The sequence below is a fragment of the Fusarium subglutinans genome (genome assembly GCF_013396075.1).
Source record: "Fusarium subglutinans strain NRRL 66333 chromosome Unknown NRRL66333_c0000019, whole genome shotgun sequence".
Taxonomy (NCBI): domain Eukaryota; kingdom Fungi; phylum Ascomycota; class Sordariomycetes; order Hypocreales; family Nectriaceae; genus Fusarium; species Fusarium subglutinans.
In genome coordinates, this window is record NW_023502082.1 from 244275 (window position 1) to 261071 (window position 16797).

At 47.0% G+C, this 16797-nt stretch overlaps 6 protein-coding genes across 6 annotated transcripts; 4 read left to right on the top strand and 2 right to left on the bottom strand.

The window, feature by feature from the left end:
• Window positions 1–3418: 3418 nt before the first annotated feature.
• Window positions 3419–4312, top strand: FSUBG_2269 (hydrolase; the record flags this gene model as incomplete). Its single annotated transcript, XM_036680023.1, has 1 exon — window positions 3419–4312. One exon carries the CDS (start codon window positions 3419–3421, stop codon window positions 4310–4312), a length of 894 nt encoding a protein of 297 aa, XP_036542189.1.
• A 429-nt stretch (window positions 4313–4741) lies between these two features.
• Window positions 4742–5875, top strand: FSUBG_2270 (uncharacterized protein; the record flags this gene model as incomplete). Its single annotated transcript, XM_036680025.1, has 2 exons — window positions 4742–5080; window positions 5138–5875. The coding sequence occupies 2 exons, from the start codon at window positions 4742–4744 to the stop codon at window positions 5873–5875; spliced, it is 1077 nt and encodes a 358-aa protein (XP_036542190.1).
• Window positions 5876–8094: 2219 nt separating this feature from the next.
• FSUBG_2271 (uncharacterized protein) lies at window positions 8095–9757 on the top strand (the record flags this gene model as incomplete). The annotated part of the gene is made up of 2 exons (XM_036680026.1): window positions 8095–8235; window positions 8279–9757. 2 exons carry the CDS (start codon window positions 8095–8097, stop codon window positions 9755–9757), a joined length of 1620 nt encoding a protein of 539 aa, XP_036542191.1.
• A 1409-nt stretch (window positions 9758–11166) lies between these two features.
• On the top strand, window positions 11167–11694 carry FSUBG_2272 (NUDIX domain protein; the record flags this gene model as incomplete). The annotated part of the gene is made up of 1 exon (XM_036680027.1): window positions 11167–11694. The coding sequence occupies one exon, from the start codon at window positions 11167–11169 to the stop codon at window positions 11692–11694; it is 528 nt and encodes a 175-aa protein (XP_036542192.1).
• A 358-nt stretch (window positions 11695–12052) lies between these two features.
• On the bottom strand, window positions 12053–13028 carry FSUBG_2273 (uncharacterized protein; the record flags this gene model as incomplete). The annotated part of the gene is made up of 2 exons (XM_036680028.1): window positions 12053–12700; window positions 12747–13028. The coding sequence occupies 2 exons, from the start codon at window positions 13026–13028 to the stop codon at window positions 12053–12055; spliced, it is 930 nt and encodes a 309-aa protein (XP_036542193.1).
• Window positions 13029–13627: 599 nt separating this feature from the next.
• FSUBG_2274 (uncharacterized protein) lies at window positions 13628–16414 on the bottom strand (the record flags this gene model as incomplete). Its single annotated transcript, XM_036680029.1, has 2 exons — window positions 13628–15150; window positions 15196–16414. The coding sequence occupies 2 exons, from the start codon at window positions 16412–16414 to the stop codon at window positions 13628–13630; spliced, it is 2742 nt and encodes a 913-aa protein (XP_036542194.1).
• Window positions 16415–16797: the final 383 nt, after the last annotated feature.

Genomic DNA, 16797 nt, shown 5'->3' on the forward strand with positions numbered 1-16797 from the left:
GATGAAATAGTCTGCCTCATGCCACGGGGCCAATTTGGTACAACTGCGTGTGCTGGCAAGCGTGTCGTTATTGCAAGGAAAGATACGTTTATAGTAGTAGATTTTGACAGAAGAGGAGTTAATAGTATTTAGTCACCAAAGGAATATACATGTAGCAGCAACTTAACAGAACCCTAACTTTCCAGAGCTAAGGTTAAAATAGATTACTTCAAATTCCCTGAAGCCTTGAAAGATACTTAAATACCCGTCTTGTCACGACCTAACAAGTCTAGTCTAATACACGTAATAGACACCCCCTACAGTTTGTTTTACTAATAAGCAGTTACCTACTCCGTAAGAGTTAAATACATACTATTTGACTCATATAAAAAGAGTTAAACGAACCCTATTTAACCTGTATATTGAATAGAGTTAAACTGACATTGTTAAAGTTATATGCCCTTATGTGTATATACTTTTACTTAGTACTAGTTAGAACTTAACTTACTAGCCATTGATAAAGGTACCTTTCCCTAAATATACATAACCTGCTCTATTCACTATTAAGAGATATAGTACTTCGCAATACCTAGTATTTGCGTTATATATATCTACTATTATAAACCTCGTATGGACCAGTTTATCTCTTAAAACCACAACCGTTACATTTATCCGCGGCTTCTACTAAGTGGCATGATGAAAGTGGAAGAATCGTCGGTATAACAATAGAAAGAGTCAAGGGGAGCGGGTAATTAATTGTCTAAAGATGGGGATTAAAAGATAGTCTTATACAACAGTGCTAGGTAACAGTGCTGGGCGTCAGCGCCCTTTTATAGAGAAGCGTCAGAAGACTTTTGCAATCGATGCGGTGTATCTATCTAAGTCTTTTGGGTAACTGCGCGCTCGTGCTTTTGAATACAGTTTGAGGGTGATGTTTTAGACCACCCATGCTTGTGCAGCAAGGTTATTTCGGTAGCTCTGGCAGGCCGCCTATAATAGCAGTGAGCGATATCTGAAGCATGGCTGAGGCATTCCTGAGCTACCATCCATGAAGCGGCAATATTTTCTTGACCATACACTCATTATAAAACACAGGAATCTCAAGTCAACAAAGTCTGGAATTTTAGCAATAAGGCCAGACTAGGACAAGAAACTGTAGCTTATACTTGCTACTTCTCATTAGCTTGCTTTCTTACACACATGCTCTGGAGCGGTCTCTTACTCCCATCATGCAGCTGCGAATTTTCACATAGACCTACGTTGTAGGCGGTTTCTCTACGAGAGTTAAAGCTTACAAATGAGCCACGGGCGATGCTGGCGAGCTCATATTCGACGAGTGGCCAAGAGGCTTCGTTTTGTGATTTGCCTTCCTATCAGCGAGCTTAGTTACAAGTAGACAAATACTCCCACTTTCCAATGATGCCATGGTTTACTTGATAGAAACTTAGGTAGACTCTAAATAACTAAAGTTTATTCTTTGCATACAATTTTGTAACATTGGATCCACCAGTAAGCTTGCTCAATAAGGTAGACCGGTATAAAGTCAAATGTATGTGAACGATGATATGCGTTCTCATGGCATATAAACTTCAACATCGGGAAGCTTATGGCCCAAACCAGTGATACGAACTTTCAAATGAACTCGCACAGAGGTCAAAAGGAAGCATAACAATATCGTCTCAAAGATGACTCTATAAATATGAGTGGACTTTTCAATATTCACGGCTTAAACTTGCTCCTCAAGTATTCACCAATCTGGCAATCTCATACACCAACTTCCCACCACCCTCAACTTCAACCAGCAACCATGTGTGGAAACACAATGACACATTTCACCTGTATATGGTGTAAGCAGCTATACGACTCACGCATGGAACAGGTTTTATGTCAACGTGCTCTGGGGACTTTTGGCGCCTGTGGAAGGATGTCGGGAGCGAATAAATCCGTCCATCACCTATTTTGTCCGACTTGTCCGTCAGAGAAGTTCAAGAAAGCATCGTACCGCGACCCAAAATGGAGTTGGGAGTATGAGAAACGCAGATTCTGATGGGGTGGGCACATACCTTGTGCCACCTTATCTCTCTTTTCTCTCACACATCGTCTCTATAAGATGCTTCATAAAGGGTCTGTTCTCAAGTGGTCGACAGGGTTTCACTCCAACCTGGCAACAAAGAACCAGCGAAGCTACATCGAGCAATCTTGGACCACGAATTGCTTCACACTTGGCAAAGAACCAATTGACCCATATCGAATATCTGCATGTAGCTGAAGCTCTCTGTTGTTATAAACTCAAGAATTCTGAGACGATAAATCATCCAGAATCTTCTATCAGCTTTCACAAAATGAACATCAAAATTTTGCTACAAAGTTGGAAGTTAAGACGCTTTGAAGCTACAACTGCCTAGCTAGGCTACCAGAGCACCAGGCCAAAGATAAGGCCTGAGAAACGGAAGAACTTGATTTCAAAGAGATTACAGTCACGGTTTTTTCGATTTGATGGAGTACAGATTTGAGTTGAGGCATATAAACAGACCTTGTTCCGCAAGGCAGCGAGAAACATACCGTTTATCAGCTCTTTGCCTTTTAATGATGTTGAAGACCTCGTTGCTGAGTAAAAAGGGGATTAAGAGCATTTGCTGAACAAGGGGTATTTTGACTTCCAGCGGCACTATCAAGAACAGGAGAGACTGGAGGCCATACATACATATCTGTCTATCAATCTTGTTGGGATTTTCTTGGAGAGAAGAGAGGAAACCTTTCTTTGAGACTTATCGAAGAAGAGAATGTCGATAACTTCATGGTATATACAAGTTGATCTCGTTTTCTAGAGACTTCTTTCTGTTATATGTGGCATATTCAGTTAGGAAACTACCACTTGCATTCACTCAGTGATAATATTTATCCTGGAATTTAAGAATATTTAACTGTCGTGTCTTTGCTAAATCACTTTGGGCAACTGTGTGGGCATTTTGTATACTACATGAACTGTGTTATCAGAGTGTCACTTTGAGGAGACCACCTGACAGCTTATGATTGCTTCGCGCGCCTTACTTGTTTGCTAAAGATGAGGATCTTAAGGGTTTGCAGTGAAATAATCGAGTACCTGGACATAACTCCAACGGGAAGATTTCTGTGAATATCAGGGCCTCTGAACGAATGTTCGGAGCAGACTGATCTCAAAAGCCTTCAAGAGAGGATTCTTTGCGTGTATCATTAAGAATCTCAGATAATAACGTTAGACTTGGGTGAATTGTCGAAGTAGGCTATGCTTACTATTCAAGTTATTAATAATGCTGTTCCTAGATCTGACGTCACATGGTTGTATCAGGAATGATAGTACATGTCAACCACAAGGCGCGAAGTAACAATAAAACATCACGCATAATCGTCATCCGAATATTGGCACCATCATTTCAAACAATCTCTCACTTAGACAGTCATGTCACTCAAAACAGTCAAGACACGAACCCTAGAAGTCGGGTACTACGACCATGGCCCCTCATCAGGCTGGCCTGTCCTTTTATATCACGGCTTCCCTTACGACACCCACGCATACGATGAAGTTGTTCCAAAACTCGTCTCTGACGGTGCAAGAGTCATCGTCCCCTATGTTCGCGGTTATGGCCCAACTCGCTTCCTCTCAGAATCAACCATGAGAAGTGGTCAGCAAGCAGCTCTTGGATCAGATGTCATTGAGCTGATGGACGCTTTGAACATCGACAAGGCCATCTTGGGTGGTTTTGACTGGGGCGGAATGTCTGTTTGCGTAGCAGCTGCGCTCTGGCCCGAGCGTGTCGTTGGACTCGTTTCATATGCCGGCTACGACATTGCGGATCTCTCAACTTACCAAAAGCCTTTTGCACCGAGTTTGGAATGTGTTTGTTGGTATCAGCACTTATTCCAACAGGAACGGGGAGTGGCATGTCTAACTGAAAGTCGACGAGATCTCTGTCGAATTCTGTGGAAGCAGTGGTCCCCTTCTTTCAAATTCTCAGAAGACTTTTACAACCGAACTGCAGACGCTTTTGATAATCCTGATTTCGTCGATGTTGTCATACACGCTTACAGATTCTGCTTTGGTAACGCAAAAGGCGATCCAGCTTTGCAGAACTTGGAGGATGCTTTAGCTGCTCAGCCCAAGATAAGTGTTCCAGCCATCACGTTGGATGGACGGCAGGATCCTTTGAAACCAGGCGGTACTGCCGCACATGCCGAGCACTTTTCTGGTCATTATGAGAGGAGAGAAGTTGACGTTGGGCATGCGTTTCCCATGGAGGCTCCGGATGAATTCACAGATGCTATCCTCACGATTCAAAAGTGGGAGAGTGGATAGCACTTGGATAGGAAATGATATAAACAACGAACCTTTTGCGAATCAACATGGTAGACTAAGGTAACAGCTCGGGCTATTGTGGATAGTTGGTTTGCTGCCTGGAGGGTGTTAAAGAGAGTGATATTTGATTTGATGGGCCTTACAGCTAATGCCTGCATCGCGTATCTTACCCCATGAGGTCCCAGCAAAAAGAAAATGCTTTGGATTCTCAAAGTGTCGAATATGGGAGACCAATGGTTGGATATTGCATAACTGTTTCATAACTCAATCCAGGCCATGCATAAACGGGAGACCCTGACCAATCAAGCAAAGCCCCGCATTTGAGAACTGAACTTGGGTACTCCGTAGCTGCAACAACATAACCTCCACTGCTCGGTTAGTAGGCTGGGCTTCCTTCTCCAAAGGCCTTACGGACACACGAATGCAACCATGACAACAATTCCTCCACCTCCTCATTCTCCTCCCAGAGATACCCGAGCTCGGGCTGCCCAGGAGACAGCAGCGCCAAATACACCCACACCAGCTCCGAGAGAACGCAGCCGTGCAACATCTTACTCTTCTGCAGGATACGAATACAGAAACGACAATTATGACTACATCGAGGAATCTGAAGGCATTTCTATTCATGCCGCGCTAGCGACCCTTATTCACAGTGAGAAGTTCTCAGACATGACCATCATCTGCGGAGAGCGTCAATTCAAAACCCACCGCGCTGTTGTATGCACGCAGTCTCCTTTCTTTGATAAAGCAATGAGCGGCGACTACAAAGTATGTTTTCAAGAATCCTATGACAGCTCATGGGCAGTCAGACTTATCAGTGTTTAGGAATCTACGTCTCGATCTATCGAGTTGCTGGAGGATGATCCTGATGTCGTGGAACGGTTCCTTGAGTTCTTGTACACTGGAACCTACAGCGACGGTACCAACTTTACCTGGGGAAAGCCATCTAAAGCGGCTTTACTTGATCCCGAAACTGTTATTCAAAACTTACAGCAACCGGCGTGTGGTTCCCAAGAAATGGATATGTTGTCACCCGTGGAGGGAAGTGACGAATGGGTCACCGACGACGAGCCAGATGAAGAATACAATGATTACGACGACCGCACGGGCAGTCCTTCGGTTAAAAGTGATGTAGATGAACAATCTGAGCTCAAAAAGGTGTCAGAAGCGGTTGGAGAAGGTCACTGCAGTCGGGAAGAAGGACTAAAGCAACTCGCTGAGCTACGCAACGACATGACACTGCCTCTCCGGCTATACGTCATGGCAGACAAGTACGACGTGCCTGCACTTCGACTCCTAGCGCGTGATCGATTCTACCGCGCCGTGGAGCTCGTTTGGGAAGAGGCCGAGTGCTTTGCTGACGTGGTTGATGAGTTGTATCAGACCACGCCGCCAACAGACACTGCGATGAGGGAAATTGTGTGCAGACTTGTGGCGGCTGTGATCCATGTGCCTAGGGTCAGGGATAAGATGAGGCGTGTGATGATGAAGCATGGGGAGTTCGCTGTTGGGGTCATGGAGTATTCTATTCATCTGCATACCCTTTTTGCCTCAGATGAATGAATGACGAGGGAGGGATGAAAACTTAGACCCTCTTTTCTAAGTGATGAATAAACTTAGGAAAGTTTAGCACATTTTTGCAAGCCTTAGCTTTTGAAGTCCTTAGACCAGTTTATTTTAGCTTCCAGGTCCAAATTCTTGCTTCTTGAGGATGGTCAACCCGTACAGCTTTAGAATTTGATACGTGAGGACGTGGACACTAACAAGGATATTGAAAATAACTGCCCAAGGCGGCCGAAGAACCTATTGCGTTTATGAGCAGTTATTATCCTCAACTTTTTTGAGTAATTCTATCCTGCAGTCGAGACTTGAAATACCTGACATCGTGAGCTGGGCAACCGGCTAATCTTGCTCGTTACTCGGCTGCAAAGCTGAAGGCTCGGCTATTGCCTAAATTTGACAAATATACGTGGCAAGGCCACCATCTCGCTATGACATCCGTTACCGGGCGAGGCTATGCATGTGAATCCTTCAAGTAGGTATCCATTGTGGACAAATCACAATGGCAGGATTTGCGTATTTATTGGGGATTTACGTATAGCGTGTGCTAACAAGCACCTGACCAAGCTTGTCTCCAGCTCGGCTACGAGTGAAGCTTTTAAGGATGACGATCCATGTCTATCTCGGACTCGACAATAAGCATACATGAAGAACATGCCAAGAATAGAAGGATTATGAACCCTTTCGTGTCAGAACAGGAGGCTTGTGATGACATTTTGGCCCGACTCCGTCCAGCTCAGCCCCCAAAAAAGAGAGTCAGCCCCACCAACCACGCGCGGCAAACACGGCAGCCAAACATCAACGGCCATATGTAACAACGAGGCACGCCCAAAGAGGAAGTGCCCGATTTTAGTGGTCGCGTGTATGGATTACGCAGTGGCCTTTTAATTTTCTCCCCTGGCGTTGAAGATCTGTCGTCATTTTTAGTGAGCGATCAGCACTCTGCGCCTTGCAACGGTTCCAAAACAGTTCTGGAACCGGTTCTCGCATCGCCGCGGGCTGCGACAGACTTTTATCTTGCACTCGGTAAAAAGCAAGATATAAAAAAGCAAGCATTAATTAATTACTGCGCCTCGAAAGGGTCCGTCGGCGACCGGAAGGTATCTCATGTTGGATATGTACAGGGCTCAATAGGGCGATTGACCTGGTGAGATGGCGCTGGCGGTGGCTCAGATTTGTTTCATTTCTGGCCAGTCAAGTGTTTTGCGTTTTGGGCGCTTCAACGTGGCTTGCTTCCAGACTCAGGGGGGGCTGCTTACTTGTCTTAGATTATTTTGTAGGTAATAAATTACTTGAGAAAAAAAGTCTGCGCGCCGTCAGCACCAATGTTCCCCCTGATATACATACATAATATCTCCTAAACGAGTTTTTGCGGCCGTGCTGAGAAGGAATGTTTCATCGTGGTACGTCGACTTGGGGGCCGCGGGTTAGCGGGTGGAGTCTCTCTAGCACTTGGACTTTTAACTCGGGGATTTGCGTTTTGGTGCAATCTCGATGCCAATGCTTGGTATTGCAAATTAACAAGGTTATAACCTTGGAACGACAATCTTGGCTAGCATTTACAAGTTTCTCATCACTGAATATGTCAGAAATTTTAGGAGGGCGTCATTGTCTTTTTGGCGCTGCCATTGTTTTACGGAGATCAACGCAGCGGGAAATGCCTTGTAGGATTCGAGCAGTGCTAACTTCGGTTACGGCAACAGCCCTAGCAGCGGCTCTGACGAATCACAGCGTCTCCCACTCTGATGATCTGTCTCGAATTAGCCCGCTAGTGTCGAGCATGCCGTGTTCACAGCCGCAGGGCGCATGTACCTTTAATATGAGCCTCACACCGACAAGATACTCGAGCGACTCGATAAGATTAGGTGCTCCACAGCCCGGGTTTATAGTGGGAAGAGAGCTGCAGCTAAGGTACCTTGTCATGACTGCCGTTGACCGGAGTGTCTTGTGCTTGTCTTCCCTCCTTGGCTCTGTCTGCCTTGTCGCTTGTCCACTTTCAACCCTTTCAACATCCTGCTTTTCTGTTCCTTTTGTGTGGCATCCTTCTTGATCGTCCGTCCTTCCTTTGTCTGTTCTCTTTTAGTATATTGTTCCACCACGGTCCACTTCTGTCTCTCCCTTAACCCTTGCTTGACGTTCTATCCGAAAACTTCGTTTCTTCTTGTCCCCTGATACATTCCTCTCTCTTTCTTCACTATACATACATCTCCTGCTCATGACACATGCCTTCACATATTGCTCTCCCTGGCGCTGCGCGTCCTCGCCCTAGATTTCGTGTCAATGGTTCAAATTGGAGATGGGTCAAGAAGGGCTCGACTTTGCTATTTGCTTTGTTTGCTTTCACATTTACAATCTACTACTTAGTATGTTCCTTGCCCCCGATTGAAGCTCAAAACTAATCAGCAGATCCATAATGATAGTATTTGGAGACCAACGGCTCCCATTTTACAAGAAACTTTAGTCACCCCAGCCAACATCTCCTCAGGGGAAAGAAAGTTTGTCATCGTTTTACCCGTCGACGATTCGAGTCCCGATCTCTGCAAGGTTGTCAGCAGCGCCGTGGCGTTGGGGTATCCCGCGCCTGTAATTGTCAATTGGAAGAAGGACTTCCACACCGAAGCCGACGGTATTGGACCTTCGCAGCTGGGGAAAATCACTGGTACATTGAACTACCTGCAATGGGCCACAGGGGATGACGTTTCGGAGGCGGAAAGGCTAGGAGAGGATGATCTCGTGCTTATGCTGGACGCACACGACATTTGGCTACAACTACCCCCGAGCGTTATGATGCACCGATACTACAGCAGCAACGAGCGAGCGAACCGGCGAATTGCAGAGGAATATGGATTTTTTGACAAAGAATTAATGCAGCAGACCATCATTGCCGCCGCGCAAAAAGGCTGCATCGCTCCACGCGACAAAATCTCGAACCTCTACTGCAGCGACGTTCCCGACAGCACCCTCCCCGAGAACGTGTTCGGTTTCTTCACCGACTATACGGTATCGCGATACAAATACATGCGCCCCAAGTATGTCAACAGCGGCAGTTTCATGGGACCCGCAGGCGACATGCGACGATACTTTGAACGTGTCAAAGATCGCATGGACCAAGATCTCCTTGAGGTCAGGTCTGCCGAGGACCTCGCTGGCGACCAGGGTATTTTTGCCGAGATTTTTGGCGAGCAGGAACTTTGGCGTCGACAGATCAAGCAGGACGACTTTGCTGGCGACAACCCTGGAAAAGAGGCGGCACTTTCTGCTCGAGACGAATTTGAGTATCACGTCGGCTTGGATTACACACAAGAACTTTTCTACCCGACTTGCTACTCCGACTACGGCGGAGCCTTCGTGTCACTTGACGACCCGTCTACGATTGCCAAGGAGTCAAGCCAAGCTGGTGTTTCGCCCCCTCGCGTAGGTGGTGTGCCAAGCGACATTTCCAAGGCCGAAGCTCCATTTTCTCAATTGGATGATCATGAAGGCGGTTGGGGTGACGTTTCGCTGTATGTGGACTTCTGGACGACCTCTGTTCCCGTCGCGATACATCACAATGCCTGGAGAGATGGATTAAAAGCCCGTCGATCGACATGGTGGGATAAGACGTGGTACTTTCCCCAGCTGCGCAACCTAATCGAGGCGCACATGACAGCAAACACGACAACACCGTTAGCGAGTATTGCCGCCGATGATGGTAACCTGGAGGTTTGGTCATACGACGCAAAGACCAAAGGAAGCGCGTCACTACTGTTTGGCAAGAATAAGGACACAAAGGCTTGGGAATTGCGGTCGACAGATTGGGATACGATCTGTAAAGCCAGTAATGAAGCGGAGACTGAAACGCGCTGGTATGATGAGGTATTCAGGGATGGAAAGGGATTACTATAGAGGTCCATCATGATCATTTGGTTAGGAGTTCATTCATAGCGTGTGTTTTGACCATTCATGACAGATACCAATTCATTAGACCATTGTTTGTCGTCAAATATGTTTGCGTGACTTTGAGGCTTCTGACGATCGAGATTTGTGACACATGGCCAAGAATCTGCATTACAACCCCAACGTCTTTCTTGGCTGACGTCGGGATGTCCGCACTAGGCAGGGATCGGCTGTACCTGCATGCTTCTAGACTCTGCTCAGGCCGGAGAGTTTTTTCTGGCTGCCGGTCTTGGCGATGGGCTACGCCGTCGGGATCTACGCGGCGCCATCGGTAGTGGCTGGTATGAATAAAGAGAGTTTAGATAGATCGGCAGTGATAGATATGAGAATGATGAGTTGGAGTTTGTCGCCACGGAACGGGAGGGCATGTGTTGAGGGTCTGGATTGTTTGCCGGGAGGGACGGATCGAATGAGTGAGGCATTTGGTGTAGGGTGAGTGGTGATAAGGTTTAAGATGAGATGCTGTGGCTTGATGGGATTGTCAGGCAAGTTGTATTAGGTGAGGTAATTCTGTTCAATTTATTATTGGCCAATTATTCAATCATTTGATTCTTTTAAGAGTTGATTCTAGTCGGTTAGTGTTCCAATCGAGAAATGTTCCACCTACTCATACCTCACATCTTATTCAGCACAAACTCATATTTTCAATCTTTATTTACCTCCCCCCGTCTACTGTATTATCGTTTATGGTCACGGTAGAAGCCAGGTACAATCCTCCCTGGTAAGTATCAATGTCTTCTGATACCAACGCTCGAATACCAAAGCTTGACTTCAAGCATCTCACGGCAGTTGACTTCACACGTGAAGGATGACTCCGTGCAGTAGAGAGCGATCAATATGCTCATTAGGTGATTGATATTAGAAACGTAAGAGGAAATCCTATCCTGATACTTTCTTTGCGGTAAATAGGATACTAAATATTCGTCTTTTCAACCGTCAGTTCTCAAGCGAACTCTGCAATTTACTGGCAATAACTTATATGTAGACTATGCTAGGATATTTCAAAGGCAAAATTAAAAATAGCTCTTAATTTCACATAATATTATATGAGGATGAAGATATTTGTAACTATAAACACTCTGCTACCACGAACATTTTCGAGTTTATCACATATATCCTGAAAGCTCATTGATTGGCTCATGCAGCATCATTCAACCTCCCAAAGCCCCACTTCACATACTCCTAACTCAGGTCAACCTCACTCCTCTCACCTTCTACTCATCCCTAATACCTAATTTCACCACTCCTCCATACACTTAAAAAATTCAACAAAAAAACAACACCATCGCTCTAATACTCAGAAGAAGTAAGTTCCGACTCACACCACCTCGTAAGACCAGCCTGACAGAATCCCAGCCATGACAACCTCACACTACCAAACCGAGACTTTCACATCCGAAAACTTCATCGAGAGCGCTGGGACAATCCTCTTCCGCATCTCAACACACGATATCTACATCATGCGTGATATAAAGCGCGACGAGTACATCCTCCCCAAAGGACGTCGTAACGTAGACGAGTCCCGCCGCGACACTGCAATCCGCGAAACAACCGAAGAAACAGGACTTTCTTGTCGTCTACTACCAGTTAACATGAAATCTCGCCTCTGTCCCTCTGACGTGAGAGATGTCCCTGATGAAGCACGTGTTTTCAAAGGTGTTTGTGAGCCGATTTCAGTGCGGATGAGAAGGATTGGTGAGGGTCAGGTGAAGCTGATTTGGTGGTATGTTGCGGTTGTCAATGAGAATGAAACTGTCGGGAGGTGTGAGGATGAGTTCGAGGTTGAGTGGTATGGCTATGAAGAGGTTCTGGAGAAGTTGACGTTTCAGAATGATCGGGAGTTAGTTGCGAGGGCTATTCAACTAGTCCAATCTTGTGACTTGTGAAGGCAGGCAAATAGTCATTTTAGATTTTCTTTTTATCGGTATTTGTGCTACAGTAATTGGTTAGACATTATGGTATAATTTCTTGGTTATGCTAGATGTATTATTTGTAGGAGACCTGTGGCTGAGTTGCATCACCAGTCCACATAGAATTGAGAAATTGTCCTGGTGACTGTCATCGAAAGTTACAATATGCACCATGTCTAGGCCCTAGTCAGAGTAATCAATCCAAACTAAAGTCATGTCTTATTCTGTGTAGAAATATTATTCATAGAAACTGTGAAACCTTGATCTATCCTTTGAAAGAACCCAGACCAAGCATAAAACAAAGCTATGGTATCCTGTCTTGCTAGGCCAGCCCTCATCTAGACTCACTGCCTCTGGGTTCTCGCATATACGTTGCAATACCCTCCTCAAGAAATACCTGCTCACCCTTAACAGCCATCATCCTCTCCTTCATCCTATCCCCATCCTTCTTCAAGCAAATCAACTTGCACAGCGCCCTCCACAATGGATTATTAACCTCTTGCGTAGAGCCATACACGTCCAGCACAACGTCCTCAAACTCCTTGGTGGCCTCCCAGTCGGTCCATATCTTATTGACCCAGCGGTTTCTGGCGGCCGTGTAGAAGCGGTCTTGGCAGAGGAGCTGAAGAGCAGGGATGTTGTATGTCTGAGCCATGATGAAGAGATGCATGGCGAGGATGATGTCGTGCGGTGAGCTTGAGGCTGTCTTGGCTGTGGGTTCTGTTTGTGCCGTGGCGGGTGTAGTGGACAATAACCTATTTGATCGTCTTACAGGGCGCTCTGGCACACTGTCTTTTGTCAAGTCTTTTTCGATGGGGCAGCGTGGATAACCGCTAAGTCTGTCTTGAATCTCCTTCTCTCTCTCAGCCTCTCTTGATGCCGTAGGCTTTTGAGCAGTGTATGTTCCAGTGTAGAGAAACTCGAGTAAATGCTGGAACACTTCCGGGTCTTCATCTAAAGCCACGCTCCTAATGGTGCGCTTCTGAGAAAAGTGAGTGAGAGCATGTGATAAATAGCAGATCGCGCACCTTGGGCGGGGTTGTGAATGCCTCCCCAAACCATTCGCACTGCGTACAGACAATAGCACGATGAACCTTGAACTCTCGACCGCGGCAGACTATCGATATGTCGGAGTAAGCGCCATCAAATAGAAGCTTGTAGGAAGAAGCGCGTATCGACGAAGCGCAGAGGTCATCCACGGCGTATCGCTCTTCAGTGTCCATCTCTTTAGAATAATCGCTGAGATGAGTTTGAGAGGTGAAATACAAGGCGGGATCAATATCAGACATAGGAATATCGCCTTGAGCCATGTTGAAAGGGTTGGCAAGTTTCAGTAATGAAATGTTTGTGTTTGTTGGGAGATGAAGAGGAGAAAGGGTTTGCAGCAAACGACAAAATTGATTGAAGGATGTGAGCAGAGTGACTATTCACAGAGGCGACTACCCGCAGCAAATCACGGTCGGCGTATGTAGATGCAGGCAAACGATAGTAATAATGTCACTGCCCGTCACTGTTCAGATTGTCACTCAACCAAGCCCATAAACATTCACAAAACCTTGTGATTTCCATGTTTGTAAGTCTCCCTGATTTATTGGCTATGTAGTAGTTTGCTTCTCAATATAAGCTTCTGCACAAAATCTTTTCGCGATACCGAGTTAATGACGGTCAGGGTTGTTATCTATTTCATTAACAAGACTAATGCGCCACATATATTGTGTGCTGCGTGCAAGATTATGCCAAACGGCACATGAGGTCGTTTGCAACAGCCGCTTGGCGTTGGCATCTAGACCAATGGTTGTGCAAACGCACGAGCAGCAGGCGCAGAGAATTGACCAGGACCACCGAAACAAACCAGCAACACTCTCAGGTAACACAAGCACTCATCCAAGCCCAGGCAAGCCAAAGCATCTTACGTCGACGCAAAAAAGATGGCCTGTCGCGCATAAGTATTCACCCCCTCATCCGCCAAATCCTCATCATCAACCCGATCAAACCTCCACTTCTCAGGCAACATATTCATAAGCATCTCCGCCACCTCAATGCTCCACTTCTCCCAAAACGCCTGTATGTCCGCAGTCAAACAACACGTAACGTAAAAGCCAATGCCCGCCAGAACAATCGCGACGAAGCAAGGTGCCAGTACTGCCGGCTCGGGCCACCGCGTGACGATAAAGTACATGGCCGTACCCACCGCGCCAGCCCAGATACCAAAATGCACAAGGAAGATGAAAAGCAGAAGAAACGTCAAGATTACGAGGACGAAGAAGCACCGGATGAGGAAGAAGAAGATATAACCTGCGATAGCACGGTTGCCGACGGAGTTGAGACGGTGCGATGCAGACCGCGACTTGGGCGTGAAGCGGTTGAGCATCGTTACACGGACGCGCATGGCGGAGAGTCTGACGGACGGGGAGCGAACGAAACTGCGGATGAGGTAGGTTATGAGAAAGACTAGACCGAGAGAGAGGCCCCATGTCCACATCTTGGGAGGTGATTCGGTGAGTTCTGCGACCTGCATGGAGAAGACGGATGTGATGAAGGACAGGGGTATGAAGAAGAATGCGAGTTCAGTGAGTTTGTTGATGCCAGACGTTTGATCGATGACGAGAGAAGATTGGGCGATGCCCGTCGAAGCGACCAGGAGGTTGAGCGTTTGTTCTGAGCGTGATTGCAGGGATTGGAGATCAGCCGTGAGCTCGGCCATCTCTTCCTCCAGGTCTTCGGGTAGATTGAGAACACCCTTGGACTTTCTGATATGGCCGATCCACTCACTCAGCTCCTGCAAAGTCGACCTTATCCATGCCGCATTCTGTCTTGTCATTGTGCCAGCAGCTTCAAGCAAATGAATGTGCAGGTCTGCGCCAAGATCAGCATCAATATGATCCTGCATCAGACGGAGTTCGGCTAGGAGCTGCCACATATCGTCGAATGGGAGTCGCGTGAGGATAGACGGTATCATCGAGTCGTCCTGATTGAGCATGCTGGTGGGTATCTTGCTAATGTATCGGTACACAAGATCCATGGTAGATAGAGAGTACTTCCGCGCAAAGTCGCGATCGCGTAATAGCTGTTGACGATGTTTGTAAGCCTTTCGAAGTGATTCTCGATACTCTTCGTCGAATTCGGAGTCGCTGGAGTACTCTGAAGCGGTGTCGTTGCCTTTCTCATTGACAGCGATTGACTGTTCATGTTGATTCCTTCTAGCCTGTGCTCGCCGTCTCCTGGCTTCCTTCTTGTCCTTCTTCAATTGCTTCTTTGTAAAGGTTGGCGCAGGTGGATCCAGGTACGTCTCATCGGGGTCAGCAACACGCCAAAGCTCTTCATCCGTATACGACTCAAACTCCATGGCTCGAGGCATAAATGTTAGAGATGGTGTTGTCTCTTTGGTCTTGTCGTACTGCATAGTTCGTGGTGGGTCAAAGACCAGAATGACTGCGAGTGTCAGTTACATTGCCAGTCTGCCTGGAGCATGCTTACTTGTCTTTCGACCCTCCTTGTCAACACTTGACCAATACCCCAGGCCTTCTGGAGCCATGACTCTGAGATCTCGATTGTTCCAGTACGTTGGGTTTTGCGGTAGCACAGGATGGAACGTGCTGTAGGGGCGGTACACATTCGATGTTTTGGCCCTTGCCGATGTGCCTTCAATCTCGTGGCCACTAGATGTTTTCGGAACATCAAAAGCACCCGGGCTCTTCTTTTTTGCCTTTTCTTCTTTCTTTCTCCTTTCCTTCATCTTCTTCTCTGCACGTTTTTTCCTCTTGTCAGTCAGGAGTAGCCCATACTTATCAAGAACAACATCTCGTTCAATTGTCCAGCGTCCATCAGATATGCGCTTCGCAATCTCATCCTCGTAAAACCCCTTGCGCCCGAGGTAATGAAGGAGACCAAGCCGACCCCAACGAAGATGTGCCCATTTACGAGCCCTGGTTCTCCGAGACAGGTTCCATTCCGTTCGCTGGCCGATCCCCGGGAGAGGGCGATGACGGAAACGCGTTTCTTGTTCGGCCCAGTTCATCCACGTTGCATTCTTCAACTTGAGACCACTGTCGCTTGCGCAGTACCCTGAGGCGATGAGATGTTCGTACCAGAATTCGGGATCTACTGAGTACAATTGACCTAGCACACCCATGACGAAGCGACTCAAATCGCTAACCATGATGACTCGCACCTGGGAGCTCTCCGGTCTCGAGTCAAGAGCCACCGCGAGATCCTTCTTTGTCGTGACGAGCTCGCTTTTCTCCACGGTCTCATTGGCGAAGTAGTCAACAATTGAAATAGCGACAGAGTCCAGCCCTTCGAAGCGCTCTCTGCGAGTAACATTGAGCCAGCGAGGATCCCACCGAGCCCGATTGTCGAGATCATTCATGTACAACTCGGACATTGTCTCTATCCAAAGCTTCAAATTAGAGAACTCCTCCTCGTCTGCCCTGAGCTCCAGAACTCCTTGTCGAATGGCCTTGGCGGAGGTATCCATGTCGCGCCGACTCCCGAAAGACATCGGATGCGGTACATTGGGTCGTTTCTCGGACTCTTTGCTGGGGTCAGATGAGTCGCGTGATGGATTGAGATCATACTCAAGCGAGTTGCGCGGGACAGAGTAGTTTGGCTTCCATCGCTGCGAGGTTGGCCAGTCTAGCTCGTAACTGCTGAGCCGCTCCTCATCCGTGACGCCGCGACGCTTTCGATTGAACATGGCAGCGCGACAGGACTTTGTCAATTGCGCATCATGATGGAGAAGGGGGAAAACTCAGCCTTGTGGCCATCGCAGGAAATTAGGCAAGGGTCACTTGCATATGGAACCCCGATTGATCTTAGCCTGGTGGGGGAGATCCCTGTGTCATGACATCGTAGCGATTGCTTTGCCTAACTCAGTGTATGAAATCAGGTAAGTTTCGCTCTTGGGAAGTTGAGGCTGTGATGGATTGACGAATATTAGTGTTATGACTTGATGAACTTGGTAAGCGATAATTAAAGTCGGTTGATGGAAGGTTCAAAATGGCCAGAGTTTCGGGCAACAGTGGAGATCCCGCTCTTGTTCCACCTCGTTCGTCTTGGCTCAACAAGACGGGTCAGGTC